General features: G+C 41.0%; 1 protein-coding gene across 1 annotated transcript in view; it reads left to right on the forward strand.

Annotated features, from left to right (window-relative positions):
- The window catches only part of XPO5 (exportin 5), a 630,805-nt gene extending 607,665 nt beyond the window's left edge, over nucleotides 1-23,140 (forward strand). The window contains exon 32 of the mRNA XM_053712755.1: nucleotides 21,928-23,140. Coding sequence (XP_053568730.1) covers nucleotides 21,928-22,071 — 144 coding nt within the window. The 3' untranslated portion in view covers nucleotides 22,072-23,140. The remainder of the gene's footprint in view (nucleotides 1-21,927) is intronic.
- The last annotated feature ends 1,570 nt before the right edge of the window (nucleotides 23,141-24,710 follow it).

The following is a 24,710-nucleotide window of genomic DNA, read 5'->3' on the forward strand; positions in this document are numbered from 1 at the left end:
GGATCTTGTGCTCAGTTGGGGCCCAGATCAGACTATAATATCCAAAACATTCTTTAAGGATGTAGATAGTAATAGTTATTTAGAATACCACAGTAATCATCACAGAAGTTGGATCAACAATGTTCCATACAGTCAGTTTAAACGTTTAAGGAGGAACTGTTCAGACTACAACACTTTCTTAGAACAGAGTCAGATTTTATACAACAGATTCACAGAAAAAAGTTATCCAGCTCACATTTTAGACCATGCCCTAACGAGAACCAAACATTGGCATGTTATTCAAAGGGATCCCATACTGAAAAACATTGTACAGGATCAACCAAGAATTGTTTATAGGAGAGCTCCCACCATGAGAAGTAGATTGGCACCAAGCAAAATAGTCAAACATACACAACAGCGGTCCAAAGACACTAACAAATTCAAGAAAGGAATTTTTGGTTTACAGGGAGTATACAAATGTGGCAAAACCGGATGTAATTCTTGTCAATATATTAAATCTGGCACTAAACTTTTTAAATCTCATACTACCGGAGATACCTTTCCCATCCAGGGCTTTTTCAATTGCGATTCCGCTTTCGTAATATATCTATTAGAGTGTGTATGTGGCCTGCAATATGTAGGCCGCACCTCCAGAAAAGTCAAAACAAGGTGGGGGGAACATTATCGTAACTGTAAGAATTGTAAGAAAACAAAAGTCAAACACAGTATCCCTAACCATTGTCTGTTAAAACATCAGGGTAACCCCCATATCTTCAAATATCTCCCTATTGATTTTATTCCCAAATCATCAGATTACAATAGAGTTAACAAACTCAGACAACGGGAAACTTTTTGGATTTTCAAATTGAAAACATTGTTTCCCGAAGGTTTAAATGCTAACCTGGACCTAGCAGCTTTCAATTAATTCAGATTGTTCAACAGTTTCCAATTAATACATATGCGGGTATATTTACCACACTAAGTTATATTTATTCACATTCCAATATCATATCCTATCATTTGTCCCACATATATCCCCACCCCACCCCCCTTCTGTTACACTATATATCCTATTTGTGTGCAGCACTCCATACCATCTTCCACTATTACATACACTTTTTCCCTTTTACACCATATCCTATTTTACGGCTACACTTTACATTTTTTCTCCCACTTACAGCAGACAACATAATCAATTAATCTGGTTTCAGGTTTCATGTCAGCATTTTATTATGATGAATATCTATACAACACAGGTTCCCCCCTTACACTGGTTTATTTTGCTGCATACTATACCCCTTCCTCGCTAGTCTAACTCTTTTACACCATGACTAGTTTTCTAATACCATGACACTATACACTCGTACAACTGTTTGTACATCATGTTTCTATTTTCATTACACTTTATATTCTCAAGATATTGTACAGCCCTATTCACTCATCTTCCCACCTCCTCAATACTTCATGTCTGAATCCCGACACACCGTATGTTTTCAAATACACAGACTCGTTGTTGACAACTGTTTATGAGACTTACATACTCTTTTTCTATTTGCGTCTTTTATTATGCTTGCATTTAGATCGTAGACCCAGATCGGATCTTTTATCTTTTATTGTATTTTTAGATCGAGTTTCTCGATTTGTAACAGATCTCTCATACATCTGTCATTCGAGATATCATTACAGACCTCAACCCTTATTATCACACTTGCACAGAGGCATTACTAACTATTATCCAACATGACATATTATCTGGATCTCCTGAATACAATCTTGTTATATTAACCCTGTTTTTATTCACCATTCTCTGGTGTACATCCATATCATTAGCTCAGGACATACACATTTTGCGTATTTATACCATATTTGTAACGCATGCTTTCCAAATAACAATAGTAAATCTTAACAACACAACGATTTCAAACAGCTTGTCTGAACAACAATTACACGTAAATACCATATATTACCCCTATAATACATATACAAGTGGGTGGATTTTTTCTGGCGAGACAAAAGTTCAATACACTCATTTCTTACACACAACTTTACACTTATTATCCACTGAGTTTACAATATAATTGGAGTCCCAAAGAACTATTTACACTAGGATTTCTTACATATTATAGGCCACTTTTTATTCACACGCATACTATCATACACACACGGATTTATTTAAAAACATGAAAAAGTTCTTGCAGTCATGTTAACATTTCCCAATCCAGCAACCGTATTTTCTTCATATTTTTTCTGACCAACTTATGTAGCACATTTTGGATACGTTTTTGCAAATCTATGAGACAACATTACAAACCAATATCTTTGATGACAAACATTAAATACTTATAAACATACCATGAATTACATTCATCGCATCTACACAAATCTTTTTCAAAAAATTATATTTTGCCCTTATCATCTACTTCGCCAATATAAGGGATGCACTAATTTTGACTATAATTTAGAATTCTTATTAACATTTGACAACGCAATTTTTTAAAAAGAATTTTACTGGGGACTATAGTTAAGTTCCAAATCAGCAACCTCAAATGTCTTATTTTAGCAATATTTACAACTTTTTTTTTATATTTAAACGAATAATCCTTGAATTATTTCTAATTTAACAATCAGCCCCTGTAAGTCCCAGCGATGTTATTTTTCATTTTGTATTTCTTCCGGAGCCGTAGGGTCTCACTTTACAACTTACAGATGCCTGACACTATTTATTAGTTTTCTCAATTATTTTATTATTTCTTTGTTTTCTTTCAAACAAACACATACCTCTTGGGATTATTATCAGAATGTGAACTCAAACATTTAGGACTAATTTCTTAGGCCTAGATTTGGAGTTTGGCGATAGATGGGCTGTTAACGCTCCGCGGGCTTTTTTCTGGCCGCACCATAAAATTAACTCTGGTATCGAGAGTTCAAAAAAATGCTGCGTTAGGCTCCAAAAAGGAGCGTAGAGCATTTTTACCGCAAATGCAACTCTCGATACCAGAGTTGCTTACGGACGCGGCCAGCCTCAAAAACGTGCTCGTGCACGATTCTCCCATAGGAAACAATGGGGCTGTTTGAGCTGAAAAAAAACCTAACACCTGCAAAAAAGCAGCGTTCAGCTCCTAACGCAGCCCCATTGTTTCCTATGGGGAAACACTTCCTACGTCTGCACCTAACACTCTAACATGTACCCCGAGTCTAAACACCCCTAACCTTACACTTATTAACCCCTATTCTGCCGCCCCCGCTATCGCTGACCCCTGCATATTATTATTAACCCCTAATCTGCCGCTCCGTAAACCGCTGCAACTTACATTATCCCTATGTACCCCTAATCTGCTGCCCCTAACACCGCCGACCCCTATATTATATTTATTAACCCCTAACCTGCCCCCCACAACGTCGCCGCCAGCTACTTACAATAATTAACCCCTAATCTGCCGACCGCAAAGCGCCGCCACCTACGTTATCCTTATGTACCCCTAATCTGCTGCCCCTAACACCTCCGACCCCTATATTATATTTATTAACCCCTAATCTGCCCCCCTCAACGTCGCCGACACCTGCCTACACTTATTAACCCCTAATCTGCCGAGCGGACCTGAGCGCTGCTATAATAAAGTTATTAACCCCTAATCCGCCTCACTAACCCTCTCATAAATAGTATTAACCCCTAATCTGCCCTCCCTAACATCGCCGACACCTAACTTCAATTATTAACCCCTAATCTGACGACCGGAGCTCATCGCTACTATAATAAATGGATTAACCCCTAAAGCTAAGTCTAACCCTAACACTAACACCCCCTAACTTAAATATAATTTAAATCTAACGAAATTAATTAACTCTTATTAAATAAATTATTCCTATTTAAAGCTAAATACTTACCTGTAAAATTAATCCTAATATAGCTACAATATAAATTATAATTATATTATAGCTATTTTAGGATTTATATTTATTTTACAGGTAACTTTGTATTTATTTTAACCAGGTACAATAGCTATTAAATAGTTAAGAACTATTTAATAGTTACCTAGTTAAAATAATAACAAAATTACCTGTAAAATAAGTCCTAACCTAAGTTATAATTAAACCTAACACTACCCTATCAATAAATTAATTAAATAAAATACCTACAATTACCTACAATAAAACCTAACACTACACTATCAATAAATAAATTAAATACAATTTCTACAAATAACTACAATTACATAAACTAACTAAAGTACAAAAAATAAAAAAGAACTAAGTTACAAAAAATAAAAAAATATTTACAAACATAAGAAAAATATTACAACAATTTTAAACTAATTACACCTACTCTAAGCCCCCTAATAAAATAACAAAGACCCCCAAAATAAAAAAATGCCCTACCCTATTCTAAATTAATAAATTTAAAAGCTCTTTTACCTTACCAGCCCTGAACAGGGCCCTTTGCGGGGCATGCCCCAAGAAAATCAGCTCTTTTGCCTGTAAAAAAAAACATACAATACCCCCCCAACATTACAACCCACCACCCACATACCCCTAATCTAACCCAAACCCCCCTTAAATAAACCTAACACTAAGCCCCTGAAGATCATCCTACCTTGTCTTCACCATACCAGGTTCACCGATCGGTCCAGAAGAGCTCCTCCGATGTCCTGATCCAAGCCCAAGCGGGGGGCTGAAGAGGTCCATGATCCGGCTGAAGTCTTCATCCAAGCGGGCCAGAAGAGGTCTTCCATCCGATTGAAGTCTTCATCCAAGCGGCATCCATCCGGAGCGAAGCGGCAGCATCCTGAAGACCTCCACCGCGGAACATCCATCCTGGCCGACGACTGAACGACGAATGACGGTTCCTTTAAATGACGTCACCCAAGATGGCGTCCCTCGAATTCCGATTGGCTGATAGGATTCTATCAGCCAATCGGAATTAAGGTAGGAATATTCTGATTGGCTGATGGAATCAGCCAATCAGAATCAAGTTCAATCCGATTGGCTGATCCAATCAGCCAATCAGAGCTCGCATTCTATTGGCTGATTGGATCAGCCAATCGGATTGAACTTGATTCTGATTGGCTGATTCCATCAGCCAATCAGAATATTCCTACCTTAATTCCGATTGGCTGATAGAATCCTATCAGCCAATCGGAATTCGAGGGACGCCATCTTGGGTGACGTCATTTAAAGGAACCGTCATTCGTCGTTCTGTCGTCGGCCAGGATGGATGTTCCGCGGTGGAGGTCTTCAGGATGCTGCCGCTTCGCTCCGGATGGATGCCGCTTGGATGAAGACTTCAATCGGATGGAAGACCTCTTCTGGCCCGCTTGGATGAAGACTTCAGCCGGATCATGGACCTCTTCAGCCCCCCGCTTGGGCTTGGATCAGGACATCGGAGGAGCTCTTCAGGACGGATCGGTGAACTTGGTATGGTGAAGACAAGGTAGGAAGATCTTCAGGGGCTTAGTGTTAGGTTTATTTGAGGGGGGTTTGGGTTAGATTAGGGGTATGTGGGTGGTGGGTTGTAATGTTGGGGGGGGGTATTGTATGCTTTTTTTTTACAGGCAAAAGAGCTGAATTTCTTGGGGCATGCCCCGCAAAGGGCCCTGTTCAGGGCTGGTAAGGTAAAAGAGCTTTTAAATTTATTAATTTAGAATAGGGTAGGGCATTTTTTTATTTTGGGGGTCTTTGTTATTTTATTAGGGGGCTTAGAGTAGGTGTAATTAGTTTAAAATTGTTGTAATATTTTTCTTATGTTTGTAAATATTTTTTTATTTTTTGTAACTTAGTTCTTTTTTATTTTTTGTACTTTAGTTAGTTTATGTAATTGTAGTTATTTGTAGAAATTGAATTTAATTTATTTATTGATAGTGTAGTGTTAGGTTTTATTGTAGGTAATTGTAGGTATTTTATTTAATTAATTTATTGATAGGGTAGTGTTAGGTTTAATTATAAGTTAGGTTAGGACTTATTTTACAGGTAATTTTGTTATTATTTTAACTAGGTAACTATTAAATAGTTCTTAACTATTTAATAGCTATTGTACCTGGTTAAAATAATTACAAAGTTGCCTGTAAAATAAATATTAATCCTAAAATAGCTACAATGTAATTATAATTTATATTGTAGCTATATTAGGATTAATTTTACAGGTAAGTATTTAGCTTTAAATATGAATAATTTATTTAATAAGAGTTAATTAATTTCGTTAGATTTAAATTATATTTAAGTTAGGGGGGTGTTAGTGTTAGGGTTAGACTTAGCTTTAGGGGTTAATCCATTTATTATAGTAGCGATGAGCTCCGGTCGTCAGATTAGGGGTTAATAATTGAAGTTAGGTGTCGGCGATGTTAGGGAGGGCAGATTAGGGGTTAATACTATTTATGAGAGGGTTAGTGAGGCGGATTAGGGGTTAATAACTTTATTATAGTAGCGCTCAGGTCCGCTCGGCAGATTAGGGGTTAATAAGTGTAGGCAGGTGTCGGCGACGTTGAGGGGGGCAGATTAGGGGTTAATAAATATAATATAGGGGTCGGCGGTGTTAGGGGCAGCAGATTAGGGGTACATAAGGATAACGTAGGTGGCGGCGCTTTGCGGTCGGCAGATTAGGGGTTAATTATTGTAAGTATCTTGCGGCGACGTTGTGGGGGGCAGGTTAGGGGTTAATAAATATAATACAGGGGTCGGCGGGGTTAGGGGCAGCAGATTAGGGGTACATAAGTATAACGTAGGTGGCGGTCGGCAGATTAGGGGTTAAAAAAATTTAATCGAGTTGCGGCGATGTGGGGGGACCTCAGTTTAGGGGTACATAGGTAGTTTATGGGTATTAGTGTACTTTAGGGCAGGGGTCAGCAACCTTGGGCCCCCAGATGTTTTGGAACTACATTTCACATGATGCTCAACACTCTTTAGGCTGTCTGAGCATCATGGGAAATGTAGTTCCAAAACATCTGGGGGCCCAAGGTTGCTGACCCCTGCTTTAGGGTACAATAGTTAAGAGCTTTATGAACCGGCGTTAGCCCATAAAGCTCTTAACTCCTGCTGGGCTGGAGTTTTGTCGTTAGAGCTCTAACGCTCACTTCAGAAACGACTCTAAATACCAGCGTTAGAAAGATCCCATTGAAAAGATAGGATACGCAATTGACGTAAGGGGATCTGCGGTATGGAAAAGTCACGGCTGAAAAGTGAGCGTTAGACCCTATTTTGAGTGACTCCAAATACCGGCGGTAGCCTAAAACCAGCGTTAGGAGCCTCTAACGCTGGTTTTCACGGCTACCGCCAAACTCTAAATCTAGGCCTTAGTGTTTTCTGTTACTTTTGTCATTGTTCTATCACCACTTTTTTCATAGATATACATTTGTATTCGATCAATGGGGCAGTTCACAGGTGAACATCATACACAATGTTAATAAGCCTCACAGTGCAAATTAAGCCACCATTGGTCTATTTTGGTATTATGACAACTTCCGTTTTTTAAAACACACCAGTATTTAAGGTTTTCAATTTGTATTATTTGTATCCATTTGTTTATGCCTGATGAAACGACCAGTTTACGGTCGAGAAACGTGTAGCGGTGTTTTTATGGATTAAAGATTGTTTTTACTCCACGGAAGTTGTCCTTTGTTTTATCTTGCCTTGGAATGGGCTAGCGAATTTGATACACACTGCAGCCTTGAAATACCACATTCCACGGAAGTCCATCTACCTTCACCAGGGCTACACAGAGATTCACCTGCCTTTGCTCAGGTGCAGCGGTATTACAGACCCACCAGTGTGCTAACCACTGTGAGTGTTAGTCGGCCAGAGAGCACCGGTCATAGAACGGTGCATATACATTCGGTAAGCCTTTTGTAATTGTTCTTCCAGCCCCTGATCAGACGTTATTACGCTATGTGGCGCCCTCTTTTTCACTTCTAACCTCTGCGCCTTGTTGCCTCCTTCCTTTATTTCCTTTACTTCGGTCGAATGACTGGGGTTGGAGGGAAGGGAGGTGATATTTAACAGCTTTGCTGTGGTGCTCTTTGCCCGCCTCCTGCTGGGCAGGAGTGATATTCCCAATAGTAATTAGATGATCCGTGGACTCACCGTGTCAAGAAATAAATACATTTATCAGGTAAGCATAAATTTAGTTTTTCCCATTCCTGAAACTGCCATATAAGGAAATTGATAAATTTGCTTTATATGTTGTTTTTTTTTCTTACATTTGCAAGATGTCTCAATCTGATCCTGTCTCAGAAACAACTGTTGGAACCCCGCTGCCTGATAACAGTTCTACCAAAGCTAAGTGTATCTGTTGTAAATTAGCAGAGATTATTTCTCCAGCTATAGTATGTAACAGTTGTCATGATAAGCTTTTACATGCAGATAATGTATCCATCAGTACTAGTACAATGCCTGTTGTTACTTCAACATCTAATGTACATGATATCCCTGTGAATATAAAAGATTTTATTGCTGATACGATTCAGAAGGCTTTGTCTGCTATTCCGCCTTCTAATAAACGTAAAAGGTCTTTTAAAACCTCTCATAAAGTTGATGAATTTTCAAATGACCGACAACATACTGAATTATCCTCCTCTGATGAGGATCTATCTGATTCAGAAGATCCTTCCTCAGATATTGACACTGACAAATCTACTTATCTCTTTAAGATGGAGTATATTCGTTCCTTGTTAAGAGGTGTTGATTACTTTGGATATTGAGCCCAGAAGCAGAACTTTTTTTCACTTTCTGCAATGAGATTTTTTGTAGTAAAAAAATTTCTGCAGGTCATTTTGAAATAAAATTCAGTTTTAATATATATATATAATCCAAGTTAAGGAGAGCACAATCTTACAAAGTCCAGCTGCCAAGGTGCACTACTGTCCATAATACAAAGATTCTCCACAAAAGTAGGCACTCACTGGTCTTGATTAAAAAATATAAATGTATTCAATCCTTTAAAATGGTTTCATGACGTTTCGGTACATTCCTGTACCTTTATCAAATGTAACCGCAATATCAAAGACAAAAAAATTAAAACCTATTAACAAACTTACCTACATCCTCATCCTAAATACACCCGGTGTTCACTGGATAGCCGCCACACTGCCGTCGAAGAGGTCGGCGTCTGACGTCGTCAAAGGCGCATCACTATGCGCAGCGTCATTTCGAGAGTGCCAAAATCTCCATGGTAACCCATGTAAACATCCGGCCCGTGCGGCTATTCCAGTGAAGGATGTCAATCATTGCTGTGCTGCCACTAACTATAGATGCGATCAAAGTCCAACAACGGTATTAGACTCGCAGTGTGATCAGTAACGGCTCCAAGGCCTCTACATACAAACTATGCAGCAGCAATGAACGTAAACATTATGTGTACAATAAAAAACATATAAAAAAAGTGTGACAAATCACTATTCTTACCTAAAGTGTAATTTAACGGCACTTATTATGATTTACCGTGTAAGATGACTGTTATTATTACATAATGAGACACAAAATTGTATCAATTAATATTCCTTCATGCCCAATTGGATTATGATAGAAACAAAGTATCACAGTGAGACCCATAGCAAGTTATTAATCCATAGATGGGGTACAGTCGTGCTGATGTAATCAATCACTGTTGTGTATATCAGTTAGTGTTCCGCATGTTAATAAAAGGGGCTAAAATCCAGAGAAGTATTCAGGCCATTAGGTATTAGAGTGTCCAATCTGTAAATCCATTTGCTCTCACATTGAAGCAAGAGGTTTCCTCTGTTGCCACCCCTATGCATGGGCGGTATGTGGTCTATGAGCATAGTCCGCAGACTGGACACAGCGTGTCTATGTTGGAGACAGTGCCGTGCCACCGGCTGATCAGATTCCCCGGTGCGAAGAGCTTCACGTATTGCACATCAATGATTCGCCATACGTTCGCGGAACGTTGTTACCGTTTTCCTGATGAATACCCTAGAGCATGGACAAATCAGCATGTACACTACATATGTGCTAGTGCACATTAGGCGATGTCTGATGTCAAATCTATAGTTGTTATGCGGATGTTGAAAGGTGTTACCCCTAAGCATACCATTACAAGTGACACATCCACCGCATGGAAAACATCCCATTTTAGTTGTCTTCAACCAGGTATCCTTTTTGTAGTGCTTCACAGGGTCTGATTTGACCAGTATATCCCTTAGGTTTTTGGTTCTTCGGTATGCTATTCTGGGGGCAGGAACCCTTTCAAAGGGTAACGTAGGGTCAGTAGCTACCACTGGCCAATGTCTCCGCACAGCCTTAGTTAGATGTTTACAAGTTGGCGTATATGTGGTGACCATGTTTATCTGCCCTGGGTTCAGCTTCGCTCCGGGTTTCACTGTCACAGCTTTAGTGGGATCCATGAGATCTTCCTGTGCCTTTGTGACCATCTCCCTGGCATAGCCCCTCTCTACCAGCGTATCACTCATCTCCTTGAGTTGTACCTGCAGTTCAAATGTGACACCCACTCAAGCAATGCAACCTCACCACCTCTCCACACTAAGAATACATCATCTATGTACCGTGTGTGGTACTTAATATTGGTGTTATCAAATGGCTGCATTTGCTCCCGTTCATACCAGGCCATGTAGAGGTTTGCGTAAGTGGGTGCCACATTTGACCCCATGGCTGTGCCTGCCACCTGCAGATAATAGTCACATTCCAATCTGAAGTAATTTTTCTCCAGACAATATGTCAACATTTCACATAAGAATTCTATAGGCGATCCATTATAGAACACATTCCCTGTCACCATGGATCCAACAGCCCCCACTACCTCAATATGAGGGCGCTGATCCTTATAAGGCACATCACACGTACCCTTCCTTAGTGCGCTGATCCTTATGGTGCACATCACACGTACCCTTCCTTAGTGCGCTGATCCTTATAGTGCACATCACACGTACCCTTCCTTAGTGCGCTGATCCTTATGGTGCACATCACACGTACCCTTCCTTAGTGCGCTGATCCTTATAGTGCACATCACACGTACCCTTCCTTAGTGCGCTGATCCTTATGGTGCACATCACACGTACCCTTCCTTAGTGCGCTGATCCTTATGGTGCACATCACACGTACCCTTCCTTAGTGTGCTGATCCTTATAGTGCACATCACATGTACCCTTCCTTAGTGCGCTGATCCTTATCGTGCACATCACACGTACCCTTCCTTAGTGCGCTGATCCTTATCGTGCACATCACACGTACCCTTTCTTAGTGCGCTGATCCTTATCGTGCACATCACACGTACCCTTCCTTAGTGCGCTGATCCTTATCGTGCACATCACACGTACCCTTCCTTAGTGCGCTGATCCTTATGGTGCACATCACACGTACCCTTCCTTAGTGTGCTGATCCTTATAGTGCACATCACACGTACCCTTCCTTAGTGCGCTGATCCTTATCGTGCACATCACACGTACCCTTCCTTAGTGCGCTGATCCTTACCGTGCACATCACACGTACCCTTCCTTAGTGCGCTGATCCTTACCGTGCACATCACACGTACCCTTCCTTAGTGCGCTGATCCTTATGGTGCACATCACACATACCCTTCCTTAGTGCGCTGATCCTTATGGTGCACATCACACGTACCCTTCCTTAGTGCGCTGATCCTTATAGTGCACATCACACGTACCCTTCCTTAGTGCGCTGATCCTTATGGTGCACATCACACATACCCTTCCTTAGTGCGCTGATCCTTATGGTGCACATCACACGTACCCTTCCTTAGTGCGCTGATCCTTATAGTGCACATCACACGTACCCTTCCTTAGTGCGCTGATCCTTATGGTGCACATCACACATACCCTTCCTTAGTGCGCTGATCCTTATGGTGCACATCACACGTACCCTTCCTTAGTGCGCTGATCCTTATGGTGCACATCACACGTACCCTTCCTTAGTGCGCTGATCCTTATGGTGCACATCACACGTACCCTTCCTTAGTGCGCTAATCCTTATAGTGCACATCACACGTACCCTTCCTTAGTGCGCTGATCCTTATGGTGCACATCACACGTACCCTTCCTTAGTGCGCTAATCCTTATAGTGCACATCACACATACCCTTCCTTAGTGCGCTGATCCTTATGGTGCACATCACATGTACCCTTCCTTAGTGCGCTGGTCCTTATGGTGCACATCACACGTACCCTTCCTTAGTGCGCTGATCCTTATCGTGCACATCACACGTACCCTTGCAAGGTCTCTGAGTTTTATCTGTGGGATACTATGGAACTAGCTTTCGCTTTTTTTGTTGTTCTTTGTCTCTGACCAACTCAGTCTACTTCCTTTAGGGGCTCTGGGACAGTTTCTCCCTTTGACAATTAAATCCATTTCCCCTTCCCCAATGTAGAGTTTCAGAGCCCTTGCAGGGCAGACTCGCTTATTCAAGCCTTCAACCACAAATAGAAGTTGTAAGACAGCGACTCCTTAAGGGGACAGTCTACTGTAAGCTTTCCCCCTTTAATGTGTTCACATTGATCTATTTTACATGCTGGAGTCTCATTACATATAACTAATTTACCTTTATTTTGTTATTTAAATTAAGTTTTGCCTGTTGCATACCCATATACACTGAAAATGTCAGTATTTAAATCCTGGTTATAGATAAGCTATGTAAGAAGGTGCAAAGGAAGAAACTGCACTCCCAGTGTGGGGGGGGGGGGGGTTTAGAGAAAGGTATTAAAATGTTTATATTCAATTACACTGATTTTTGACTTTCGTGTAAATTATACAGATAAGATATTGAGGCCATTGTGCATAAAAATAAAGATAAAATAAAACATTCTGTCAGTTCAGCCCATTGAACTCAAATAGAAAAAATCAGCAAATAGAAAAATAAACCTAAAGGAGCAATTTCTCATATATTTTATACTCTGCAACTGGTAAAAGAAATCCCTGGAAACAATTTTTTATAGTACAATTTTTATCCCTGGAAACAGATTTTATAGTATAGTACACTGCCCCTTCTATTTATAAATATATATGCATCAGTTAAGCTTTGGCCTTTCTATCCCTTTATTAGTACCTTTCCCTGCAGAGCGTTTCCTAAAGCACCTGACATCTTTACCCCTCTGACCTGGTGCTCTTGTATTTTGTACACACTTCTGTGGTCTCTTTGTATTTTGTACACACTTCTGTGGTCTCTTTGTATTTTGTACACACTTCTGTGGTCTCTTTGTATTTTGTACACACTTCTGTGGTCTCTTTGTATTTTGTACACACTTCTGTGGTCTCTCTGTATTTTGTACACACTTCTGTGGTCTCTCTGTATTTTGTACACACTTCTGTGGTCTCTTTGTATTTTGTACACAATTCTGTCGTCTCTTTGTATTTTGTACACACTTCTGTGGTCTCTCTGTATTTTGTACACACTTCTGTGGTCTCTTTGTATTTTGTACACAATTCTGTGGTCTCTTTGTATTTTGTACACACTTCTGTGGTCTCTTTGTATTTTGTACACACTTCTGTGGTCTCTTTGTATTTTGTACACACTTCTGTGGTTTTGTACACACTTCAGCTGTCTCATTGTATTTCTTTCTAATGACACAGTGAGTCCACAGATCATCATAATTACTGTTGGGAATATCACTCCTTACCAGCAGGAGGAGGCAAAGAGCACCACAGAAAATCTGATAAATATTACTTCCCTATCCACAAACCCCAGTCATTCTCTTTGCCTATAACAGTTGCAAGGAGGTGGTAAAGTTTAGGTGTCTGAAATAATTTTTTCTATCAAGAGTTTGTTGTTTTAAAGCAGAGCAGGTTTGCTCTGATCTTTGCTGGGGTTTAGCCGTAGTCCATGTCAGTCTCTTCAGTAGAGCAGTGGTGACTTTTAAGCATTGGGAGCTTGTGGGGTATAATCCCCACTGTGCCTCTCAAACAGTTTGTTGCTGCCCTATTTGGAAAGCCTGTATAGGATTATTCAGTCTTTCTTTATTCTTCACAGGTCCATGTGAGGAGGAAGCCTCTCAAACTTTGTGAGCTGCCCTGCTGCCAGGCAGATTCATTTTATGGTAAGTGCTACGTTTATTTTTTATGTAAAAGAATAGTGGCACTTTACCAGTTAAATACTGTTTTATATGGGCCGTGACTATATTTCTCCTTTTAGGAGAACAGGACAGTGTAAGGCAGGTGTTCATTTTATTAGGCTCAGTGGTGTGTTCCGGTTTGTTCTCTGTGATAGGTGTGTTGTTACTTCTCTCTGCGGCATTTTCTCCATAGTAGGAGTTATTCTGGGAGGGTTAGTGAGGAACACCCACGATGGGTGGGGCTTGTTGGAGGCAGCAAAGAATTGCACAATTTCTCCTTTGTTATTTCCGGAGTGCCGGAAGGGTTTTGGTGCGGCTCTCTCTGTTTGAGCGGCTGTTTTGCTATCCGGTGGAGTCTGGATCTTTCTCTGTAGTTGCTCCGGTTTGCCAGCAGGACAGGTAGGCACCTCAGCAAGGCTTGCAGAGGTGTAGAGGTTGCCCAAGATTTTTTGTTTAATCGTTGTTCTGCATAAAATATAAAGCTTTACTTTAATTTTTAAAGGGACAGTAATGTTTTTTTGTTAACTTTTAAGGGGTCAAAAAGTTTTTTTAAAGCTTTTGCTTTATCTTGGTTCATTTTTGAGTAAAGATGGACCAAGAGGCCCTGCAGGATGTTACTTGTGCATTGTGTTTTGATGCTAATGTGGAACCACCAATCCCTTTCTGTTCCTCATGTATTGAGAGAACATTACATTACAAGGATAGACTTTTTGAATCTGAGCCATCATTGTCTAAGGCGGATGCTGTTCAGGGGTCTCCTGTTCAGGCTATGCCGCAGCTTTCTTCTCAGGCGTCCCAGACCTTGTTGTCTTCACATGCAGTGCCCTGCGTTTCCTCTCACACTCCAGTTGGAGTTACTTTGCAAGACATGGCTACCCACATATCTTGGGCGGTTTCTGAGGCTTTGTCTGCTTTCCCTATGCTGCAGGGAAAGCGTAAGAGGAAGTATAAGGATTCAATGAGTAAGGTTTCTGATTCAGCTGTGGCTATGTCAAATGTTTCTTCCCATAAGTCTGAGGAAGAAGATACTTCTATAGCATCTGAGGGTGAAATCTCAGACTCTGACAGTGTAATTCCTTCTTCTGATGCTGAAGTTGTATCCTTCAAATTTATGCTAGAACACCTCCGTTTGTTGCTTAAAGGGACACTGAACCCAAAATTTTTCTTTCGTGATTCAGATAGAGCATGCAATTTTAAGCAACTTTCTAATTTACTCCTATTATCAATGTTTCTTCTTTCTCTTGCTATCTTTATGTGAAAAAGAAGGCATCTAAGCTTTTTTCTTGGTTCAGAACTCTGGACAGCAGTTTTTGATTGGTGGATGAATTTATCCACCAATCAGCAAGGACAACCTAGTTTGTTCACCAAAAATGGGCCGGCATCTAAACTTACATTCTTGCATTTCAAATAAAGATACCAAGAGAATAAAGAACATTTGATAATAGGCATAAATTAGAAAGTTGCTTAAAATGTCATGCTCTATCTGAATCACAAAAGAAAAATTTGGGGTACAGTGTCCCTTTAAGGAGGTTTTGGCTACTTTGGACGACTCTGACATGACTGTCGTAGTGACTCCTAAGAAGGCTAGTAAGCTGAATAAGTATTTTGACATACCTTCCGTGGTGGAGGTATTTCCTGTTCCAGACCATGCTTCAGAGATCATTGCACGGGAATGGGAGAAACCTGGGATTCCTTTTTCTCCTTCTCTAATTTTCAAGAAGATGTTTCCAATTGCTGATTCTATCAAGGAGTCTTGGCAGACGGTTCCCAAAGTGGAAGGCGCTATTTCCACCCTGGCTAAGAGGACCACTATTTTCATTGAGGATAGCTATTCCTTTAAGGATCATATGGATACAAAGTTGGAGGCATTACTTAAAAGGATGTATGTTCACCAGGAGTTGCAATGGCAGCCTGCGGTGTGTATTGCTACTGTCACTAGCGTGGCAGCATATTGGTTTGATGCGTTGTTTGATTCTATTCAGACATATACTCCTCTGGAGGAAATCCAGAATAGGATCAAGGCTCTTAAGTTGGCCAATTCCTTTATTACGGATGCTTCTCTTCAGGTCATCAAGTTGGGAGCAAAGATTTATGGCTTCGCTGTACTGGCACATAGAGCCTTATGGTTAAAGTCCTGGTCTGCGGATGTGTCCTAAGTCTAAGCTTTTCTCGATTCCTTACAAGGGTAAGACCTTGTTTGTGTCGGGTTTAGCTGAGATTATTTCTGATACTACAGGAGGGAAGGGGCATTCTCTCCCTCAGGATAAGAGGAATATGCAGAAGGGTTGTCAAAGTAATGTTCGTTCCTTTCGAAACTTTCAGGTAAACCTTCCTCCTCTTCCAAGCAGGAACAGTCTAAGTCCTCCTGGAAGTCCAATCAGTCTTGGACTAGGGGGAAACAATCTAAGAAGCCTGTTACTGGCTCTAAGTCGGCATGAAGGGTCTGCCCCCGATCCGGGAATGGATCTTGTTGGGGGCAGACTTTCTTTTTTCGCTCAGGCTTGGGTTCGGGATGTCCCGGATCCTTGGGCGGTGGACATTGTGTCCCAGGGTTACAAGTTGGAATTCAAGGCCTTTCCTCCCAGGGGCAGGTTCTTTGTCTCCAGGTTATCTGTAGACCAGATAAAGAGAGAGGCGTTCTTACGTTGTGTTCAGGATCTTTACGACATGGAAGTGATAGTTCCTGTTCCAATACAGAAGCAAGGTATGGGATTCTATTCCAATCTATTTGTGGTTCCCAAAAAAGAGGGAACATTTAGACCAATTTTAGAACTCAAAAGCATAAACAAGTTTCTCAGAGTTCCGTCTTTCAAGATAGACTCTATTTGTTCCATTCTTCCATTGGTTCAAGAGGGCCAATTCATGGCAACAGTAGATCTGAAGGATGCATATCTGCATATTCCCATCCACAGGGTCTATCACAAGTTTTTGAGACTTGCTTTCCTAGACAGGCATTTTAAGTTTGTGGTTCTTCCGTTCGGTCTTGCAACAGCTCCCAGAATTTTCTCAAAGGTCCTGGGAGCATTGCTGGCGGTGCTCCAATTGAAGGGTGTTGCTGTGTCGCCGTATCTGGACGACATTCTAGTTCAGGCTCCATCTTTTCCACAAGCAAACTCCCACATGCATTCTCATAGATGGAAGTTTAATTTGGGAAAAAGTTCCTTGGTTCCAGTTACAAGGGTGGTGTTTTTGGGAACAATCATAGATTCTCTATCAATGAAGATTTTTCTGACAGAGGCCAGAAAAACAAAAATCTTCGATTCATGTCTTGCCCTTCAGTCATCTCTTCGGCCGTCAGTGGCTCAGTGTATGGAGGTCATTGGTCTGATGGTGTTGGCTATGGACATCATACCGTTTGCTCGGTTCTATCTCAGGCCTCTGCAGTTATGCATGCTGAGTCAATGGAACAGGGATTATATGGATCTGTCTCCGTGAATAGATCTGGATCAGGCGTCAAGGGATTCTCTTCTGTGGTGGTTGTCTCAGGATCATCTTTCCCAGGAAACTTGCTTTCGCAGACCTTTCTGGGTGATCGTGACCTCGGACGCCAGTCTGCTGGGATGGGGAGCAGTCTGGGGCTCGCTGAAGGCTCAGGGTCTATGGATTCGGGAGGAGTCGGTTCTTCCCATAAATATCCTAGAACTGAGGGCAATCTTCAATGCTCTTCTGGCCTGGCCTCAGTTAGCTCGGAGTTCCTTGGCCATGATAGAGGTATCCAGGATTATTCAGTGGGCAGAAGCTCACAATTGCTGTCTGTCTGTGATCCATATTCCAGCGGTGGAGAATTGGAGGCGGTTTTTCTGAGCAGACAGACATTTCATCTAGGGGAGTGGGAGCTTCACCCCGGAAGTGTTTTCCAGCTTGGTTCTCAAGTGGGGGCAGCCGGAGCTGGATCTCATGGCATCTCGTCAGAATGCCAAGCTTCCGAGGTACAAGTCGAGGTCAAGGGATCCTCAGGCTGTGTTGATAGATGCTTTGGCAGTTCCTTGGAACTTCAGTCTAGCGCATCTAAACAAATCAGAATAGAGGGCGCCACATAGTGCAGATCCTAAAGTAACTTTTGAAATGGTGCAGAAATGACACAAGAATCCTACTCACAAGATGTAGAGCACAGATGTGCAATACCAGCAGTCCGGAACCGCTCGTCGTCCGGTAGACCAATGGATGATATCACAAAAGGGGATCCTCGTCTCACCAAGGAGAGTCCAGAGATACCACAGGCGGGGGTCTGTACAGCAATGATCAGTCCCACAGGTCCAGTGGCCTGATTGATGAATTAACAGCTCCAAAATGGTAGATAAGTCCCCCAATAGGGTAAATAATAGGTTGGCAGCAAATGGAGGGTAGGAAAAACTTTAAAAGTTTTATTAAAATAGTAAAAACAACAGCAACGCATTTTGTGTTACACTGAGAAACGCGTTGCTGTTTTTACTATTTTGATAAAACTTTTAAAGTTTTTCCTACCCTCCATTTGCTGCCGACCTATTATTTACCCTATTGGGGGACTTATCTACCATTTTGGAGCTGTTAATTAATCAATCAGGCCGCTGGACCTGTGGGACTGATCATTGCTGTACAGACCCCCGCCTGTGGTATCTCTGGACTCTCCTTGGTGAGACGAGGATCCCCTTTTGTGATATCATCCATTGGTCTACTGGACGACGAGCGGTTCCGGACTGCTGGTATTGCACATCTGTGCTCTACATCTTGTGAGTAGGATTCTTCTGTCATTTCTGCACCATATCAAAAGTTACTTTATGATCTGCACTATGTGGCGCCCTCTATTCTGATTTGTTTAGATTCCCTTGACCTGTGTCGCGGCATGACACTCTAGAGGAGCGGCCTATCATTTTGGATACACATCATCTGGGACCATTCATCGCTGTAATAAAGGACTTCCTTATCATCAATCACTATCTATTGGACTAATAGTTTGTATATTCTAGTCCTTTTATATTATCTATATTGTCATACAAGCTTTTTATCTGTATACCATATATCTCTCATTTTACAAGTGTATTTTAACTACTCCTAGGCGCCTCTTATTAGTACTGTAGTGATATCATTTGTCACTAGAGTACTAGCTGTCTACTCAGTCTAGCGTATGTTTTTCCTCCGTTCGCTCTCCTTCCACGTGTCATTACTCAAATCAGACAGGAGAGGGCATCAGTGAATCTCATTGTTCCGGCGTGGCCTTGCAGAATCTGGTATGCGGATCTGGTGGAGATGTCATCTCTTCCACCTTGGAGACTTCCGTTAAGGAAGGACCTTCTACTTCAGGGGCCCTTCCTTCATCCAAATCTCGTTTCTCTGAAGCTGGCTGCTTGGAGAATGAAAGCTTGATATTATCTAAGAGTGGGTTTTCTAAATCTGTTATTGAGACTATGATTCAGGCTCGTAAGCCTGTGACTAGAAAGACTTACTATAAGATATGGCGTAAATATCTGTATTGGTGTGAATCCAGAGGGTTTTCTTGGAGCAGAGTTAGATTTCCGACTTTGTCTTTTCTCCAGGAGGGTCTGGAGAAGGGTTTATCTGCAAGTACCTTGAAGGGTCATATTTCTGCTTTATCTGTTTTGTTACACAAGCGTCTGGTGGAGGTGCCAGATGTTCAATCTTTTTGCCAGGCCTTGGTTAGAATCCGGCCTATGTTTGTTACTCCTCCTTGGAGTCTTAATTTGGTTCTTGGAGTTCTTCAACAGGCTCCGTCTGAGCCTATGCATTCTTTGGATATTAAGATGTTATCCTGGAAGGTTTTGTTTTTGGTTGCTATTTCTTTGGCTCAAAGAGTTTCGGAGATTTCAGCGCTGCAGTATGAATCTCCTTTCCTTATTTTTCATTCTGCGTACTGCCTTAGGTTTCCCAAAGTGGTTTCGGATAAGAATATTAATCAAGAAATTGTTGTTCCTTCCTTGTGTCCTAATTTTCCTTCTCATAAGGAGCGTTTGTTGCACAACCTGGATGTGGTTCGTGCGTTGAAATATTATTTGCAGGCGACTAAGGATTTTCGCCAGTCTTCTTCTTTGTTTGTTGTTTTCTCTGGGAATTGCAAGGGTCAGAAAGCTACGGCTGCTTCTCTTTCTTTTTGGCTGCAGAGTGTTATTCGCTTGGCATATGAGTCTGCTGGACAGCAACCTCCTGACAAAATCACGGCTCATTCCACAAGGGCTGTTTCTTCTTCTTGGGCCTTCAAAAATTGAGCTTCTGTGTAACAGATTTGCAAAGCTGCCACTTGGTCATCTTTACACACTTTTTTCTAAATTTTACAAGTTCGATACTTTTGCCTCGGCTAAAGCTTCTTTTGGGAGAAAGGTTCTTCAAGCAGTGGTGCCTTCTGTTTAGGTTAACTGTCTTGTCCCTCCCTTATCATCCGTGTACTCTAGCTTGGGTATTGGTTCCCAACAGTAATTATGATGATCCGTGGACTCACCGTGTCATTAGAAAGAAAAAAGAAAATTATGCTTACCTGATAAATTTATTTATTTATTGACACGGTGAGTCCAAGGCCCGCCCTGTATTTTTCAGACAGTTTCTTTTTCCATTAACCTCAGGCACCTCTGCACCTTATGTTACTTCCTTTCCCTTTGGTCGAATGACTGGGGTTTGTGGGTAGGGAAGTGATATTTATCAGCTTTGCTGTGGTGCTCTTTGCCTCCTCCTGCTGGTCAGGAGTGATATTCCCAACAGTAATTATGATGATCCGTGGACTCACGTGTCAAGAAATAAATAAATTTATCAGGTAAGCATACATTGTATTTTGTACACACTTCTGTGGTCTTGTTATATTTTGTACACACTTCTGTGGTCTCGTATTTTGTACACACTTCTGTGGTCTTGTTATATTTTGTACACACTTCTGTGGTCTCGTATTTTGTACACACTTCTGTGGTCTTGTTATATTTTGTACACACTTCTGTGGTCTTGTTATATTTTGTACACACTTCTGTGGTCTTGTTATATTTTGTGCACACTTCTGTGGTCTTGTTATATTTTGTGCACACTTCTGTGGTCTTGTTATATTTTGTACACACTTCTGTGGTCTTGTTATATTTTGTACACACTTCTGTGGTCTTGTTATATTTTGTACACACTTCTGTGGTCTTGTTATATTTTGTACACACTTCTGTGGTCTTGTTATATTTTGTACACACTTCTGTGGTCTTGTTATATTTTGTACACACTTCTGTGGTCTTGTTATATTTTGTGCACACTTCTGTGGTCTTGTTATATTTTGTACACACTTCTGTGGTCTTGTTATATTTTGTGCACACTTCTAAGGTCTCATCGAATTTTGTACACACTCCTGTGGTCTCATTGTATTTTGTGCACATTTCTGCGGTCTCGTATTTTGTACACCCTTCTGCGGTCTCATTGTATTTTGTACACCCTTCTGCGGTCTCATTGTATTTTGTACACCCTTCTGCAGTCTCATTGTATTTTGTACACACTTCTGCGGTCTCATTGTATTTTGTACACCCTTCTGCGGTCTCATTGTATTTTGTACACCCTTCTGCGGCCTCATTGTATTTTGTACACCATTCTGCGGTCTCATTGTATTTTGTGCACATTTCTGCGGTCTCATTGTATTTTGTACACCCTTCTGCGGTCTCATTGTATTTTGTACACCCTTCTGCGGTCTCATTGTATTTTGTACACCCTTCTGCGGCCTCATTGTATTTTGTACACCCTTCTGCGGTCTCATTGTATTTTGTACACCGTTCTGCGGTCTCATTGTATTTCGTACACCCTTCTGCGGTCTCATTGTATTTCGTACACACTTCTGACAATGATGGATGTTTTTTAGCATGTTAACCTTTTAAAGTCACCTCCCTCACACACATGACAGTTTGCGTCACTCATTTCTCTTATTGCCTTTGTAACTATATGTAACTCATCTTGGTGACCCCATACTGTGTCCTCTTTTTCAGAAGCCACTATGTGAGCAATTCAAAAAAGAAGTTCACATCCGGAACCTTCCATCTCTTTTCCAAAAGAAACCGCGACAAATACAGGAAGAGGATCCGATAATGGGCAGCTGCGCAGAGTCACTTACAGCTCTCTTCCAACCCTGACCTTTTGTATATACTCCTTTGAACTTTCAGCCACCTTCCTGAGTCTAGTAACCGTGGGGGTCACTACACTGTGGAGCAGACAGGGCCTGTACTGGTCTTCAGTCTCTCCTCACTCCCCCATGAATAAGTGACCAAGAGAAGTCCCACAGCTCAGACTCCGTACCCTGAAGACCTTTTACAGAAATGTTTAAAATAACGATACCCTGAGGATCATGTTTATAGGGCACCTTTATCTGGTGCTGGTTCTATCAAGTCACCTCTGCACCCTACAAAACTCTCTGCTTTACCCCCCATGTGGAGGAGATGGAAATATGAGCAAGTGGGGGTACTTCTCATTGTGCACCTAGGGTTGTTAGATTGAACAGAACTGGTCTACCACTGGCAGATTAGTGGTTAGCAATTAAACTGTAAAACCCTGTGCCAGGGAGTGGCTTAAGCATACTACTGATATCTATCAGGAAGAACAAGGTTAGTGACCTAGCCCCAGTGTGATCATTTCTGTAAACCTGGTCATGGGATCAACTGAATCAATTCATTACAGAGAGACATGCAGCAGAAGCATTATGAGGAATTAACTTGAATGAAGAAAGAAATGTTCAAATAAACCTAAGTGGATATGAAATAATTCAATGCTGAGACCATGCAACATACCCCCCAATATCAGCAGCTTCTCGCAGGAGGTACCCATGCCGTTTTAGCTGACATTGTTCACGACTACTGGATATTTACCCTTCCCCCCACCCTATCCAAGACACAGATCCCCTGTGCAATAAAGCAGGAATTCTCCATGTTTGAGGAAATGTATTAATTTGGAAGATTTGTTTTTTGCTCTACACTATCCGGTGCCTTGTATGACACTAGTAAGGTCCCCATATCATCTTGCCACCTTCATTCTGAGTGACTTGCATGATTACCCCATTCACTGCCCCCTAGGTCATGTGCTGTGCCCTCGCCATATTTATTGCTTTCAGCACAACAGATGTTCTTTTTAAGCTAGGTATTATTTGGGAGGGGAGGGCTGGGTGGCAATTTGTTTAAATGTCAGTAAAACATATGATTTCTAAATGCATTTTATCTTCAGTTGCACTTCAATGCCACTTGCACAAACAGTATCACATGGGGAACTTGTTCTGGATTTCTACACAACGTTTTGGGCTGCCAGTTACCTCCGGAACACACCACACAGCATATTATTTGGTAAATATGGGTAAGCAGGCTCCATACACACTTCAATCCCTCATAGGACCACTTATGGGTTTTGGCAAAGGTCAGTCGACATCACTTCTGTCCAAAGCAGGCTCCTGGTACAAAAATGTCCTTTATTGACATTTAGCCATTAGATTTCTTGTATGGGTGTTTACTTACACGTGTACCAAACGTGTGTAATGGGCCATTTGTATCTCTGGGATGTCCCATATTCACAACTAGTATTGGTAAGAACTATGGAATTTTAGGGTGAAAAAAAAGGTAAAGAAAATGAATTTTATGGATTTCAATCTACTTCTAAAAACTACCTTATTTACTCTTCTAGCAAATTACTAGTATCATTCTAAGCATATAGATCTCTGTTCAATATATATTAAAAGTCAAACTTGCTAAAAAAAAGAAAAGCGAAATCACAGGTGCAGCTGCAGTAATATAAACGCCTTAAAACGGTGGTGACCTCGCTTTTCTGACTGATATGTCTGTGTCAAGCAGACCACCTACTATAAGACAATATAATAAATAATTGGGGAGAAAAAAGAAAAACCATAAAATAAAAGCAAGATAAGCGTTTCTCTTCCAGTCATTGTAAAGCAAAAAAAATCACCAGTGGACTTTAATATCTTGAGCGACCAATCGGATTCAACCAGTTACATTCCGATGGGTTGTTTTAGAAAATGATCATATATGCAAGCTTAGAGACCAGGGAACCAATCCGACCCTGTGATCTACCATTAGCCAATAATAATTAAGTAATAATTCAAACATAAAGGCAGAGCTTAAAATCAAGTCCTAAGCTACTAACCAGGTCAAAATGTTACTCACAACTGATCGCACCCTCTTGTTGCATATGTTTAGCCATTGTGAAGCACCTTATTGTTTAGTCATTTTTAATATTTGTTATATATATAAACCAAAACAAATTAAGTCATTTTAATACAATTATTACAAATATATACAGTTGCTGTTCATTAAGCAGTGTATAGACAGCATTTATATTCCTCTTACTTGACGCAAAGTTGCGTGAACCAGGGCAGGTTCCATCTAAGGCAACAGGGACCTGAAAACTGTTTTTTGTTTTTTTAAATTGTGCATGGATAGTAACCTAGACAACTAACCATGGGTGGCCTTTAGCTTGATAACGGGGACATTCATTTGAAATAGATGATTTTGACTGTGGAAACTGTCATCTATACTGTTCTTGTCAATACTGCAGTATTTCCTATAGAAAAGCTATGTAATCAAGAGGTAGTGGCAGTGGGGGTAGAAGAAAGTGCTGCTGTGGTTACTTTGAATACAAAAAAAACGTATCAGCTGCTTGCCTTCATACATTATCCCTTTAAGGGACTTATCTGCTAAAAATTAACTGTTCTATGGGTACAGAGCATTTCTTATATCCCCGCAATATTCCTTTAAATTAATGATTTAAAGTGAAG

The sequence above is a fragment of the Bombina bombina genome, chromosome 4 (assembly GCF_027579735.1).
Source record: "Bombina bombina isolate aBomBom1 chromosome 4, aBomBom1.pri, whole genome shotgun sequence".
Classification (NCBI taxonomy): Eukaryota; Metazoa; Chordata; class Amphibia; order Anura; family Bombinatoridae; genus Bombina; species Bombina bombina.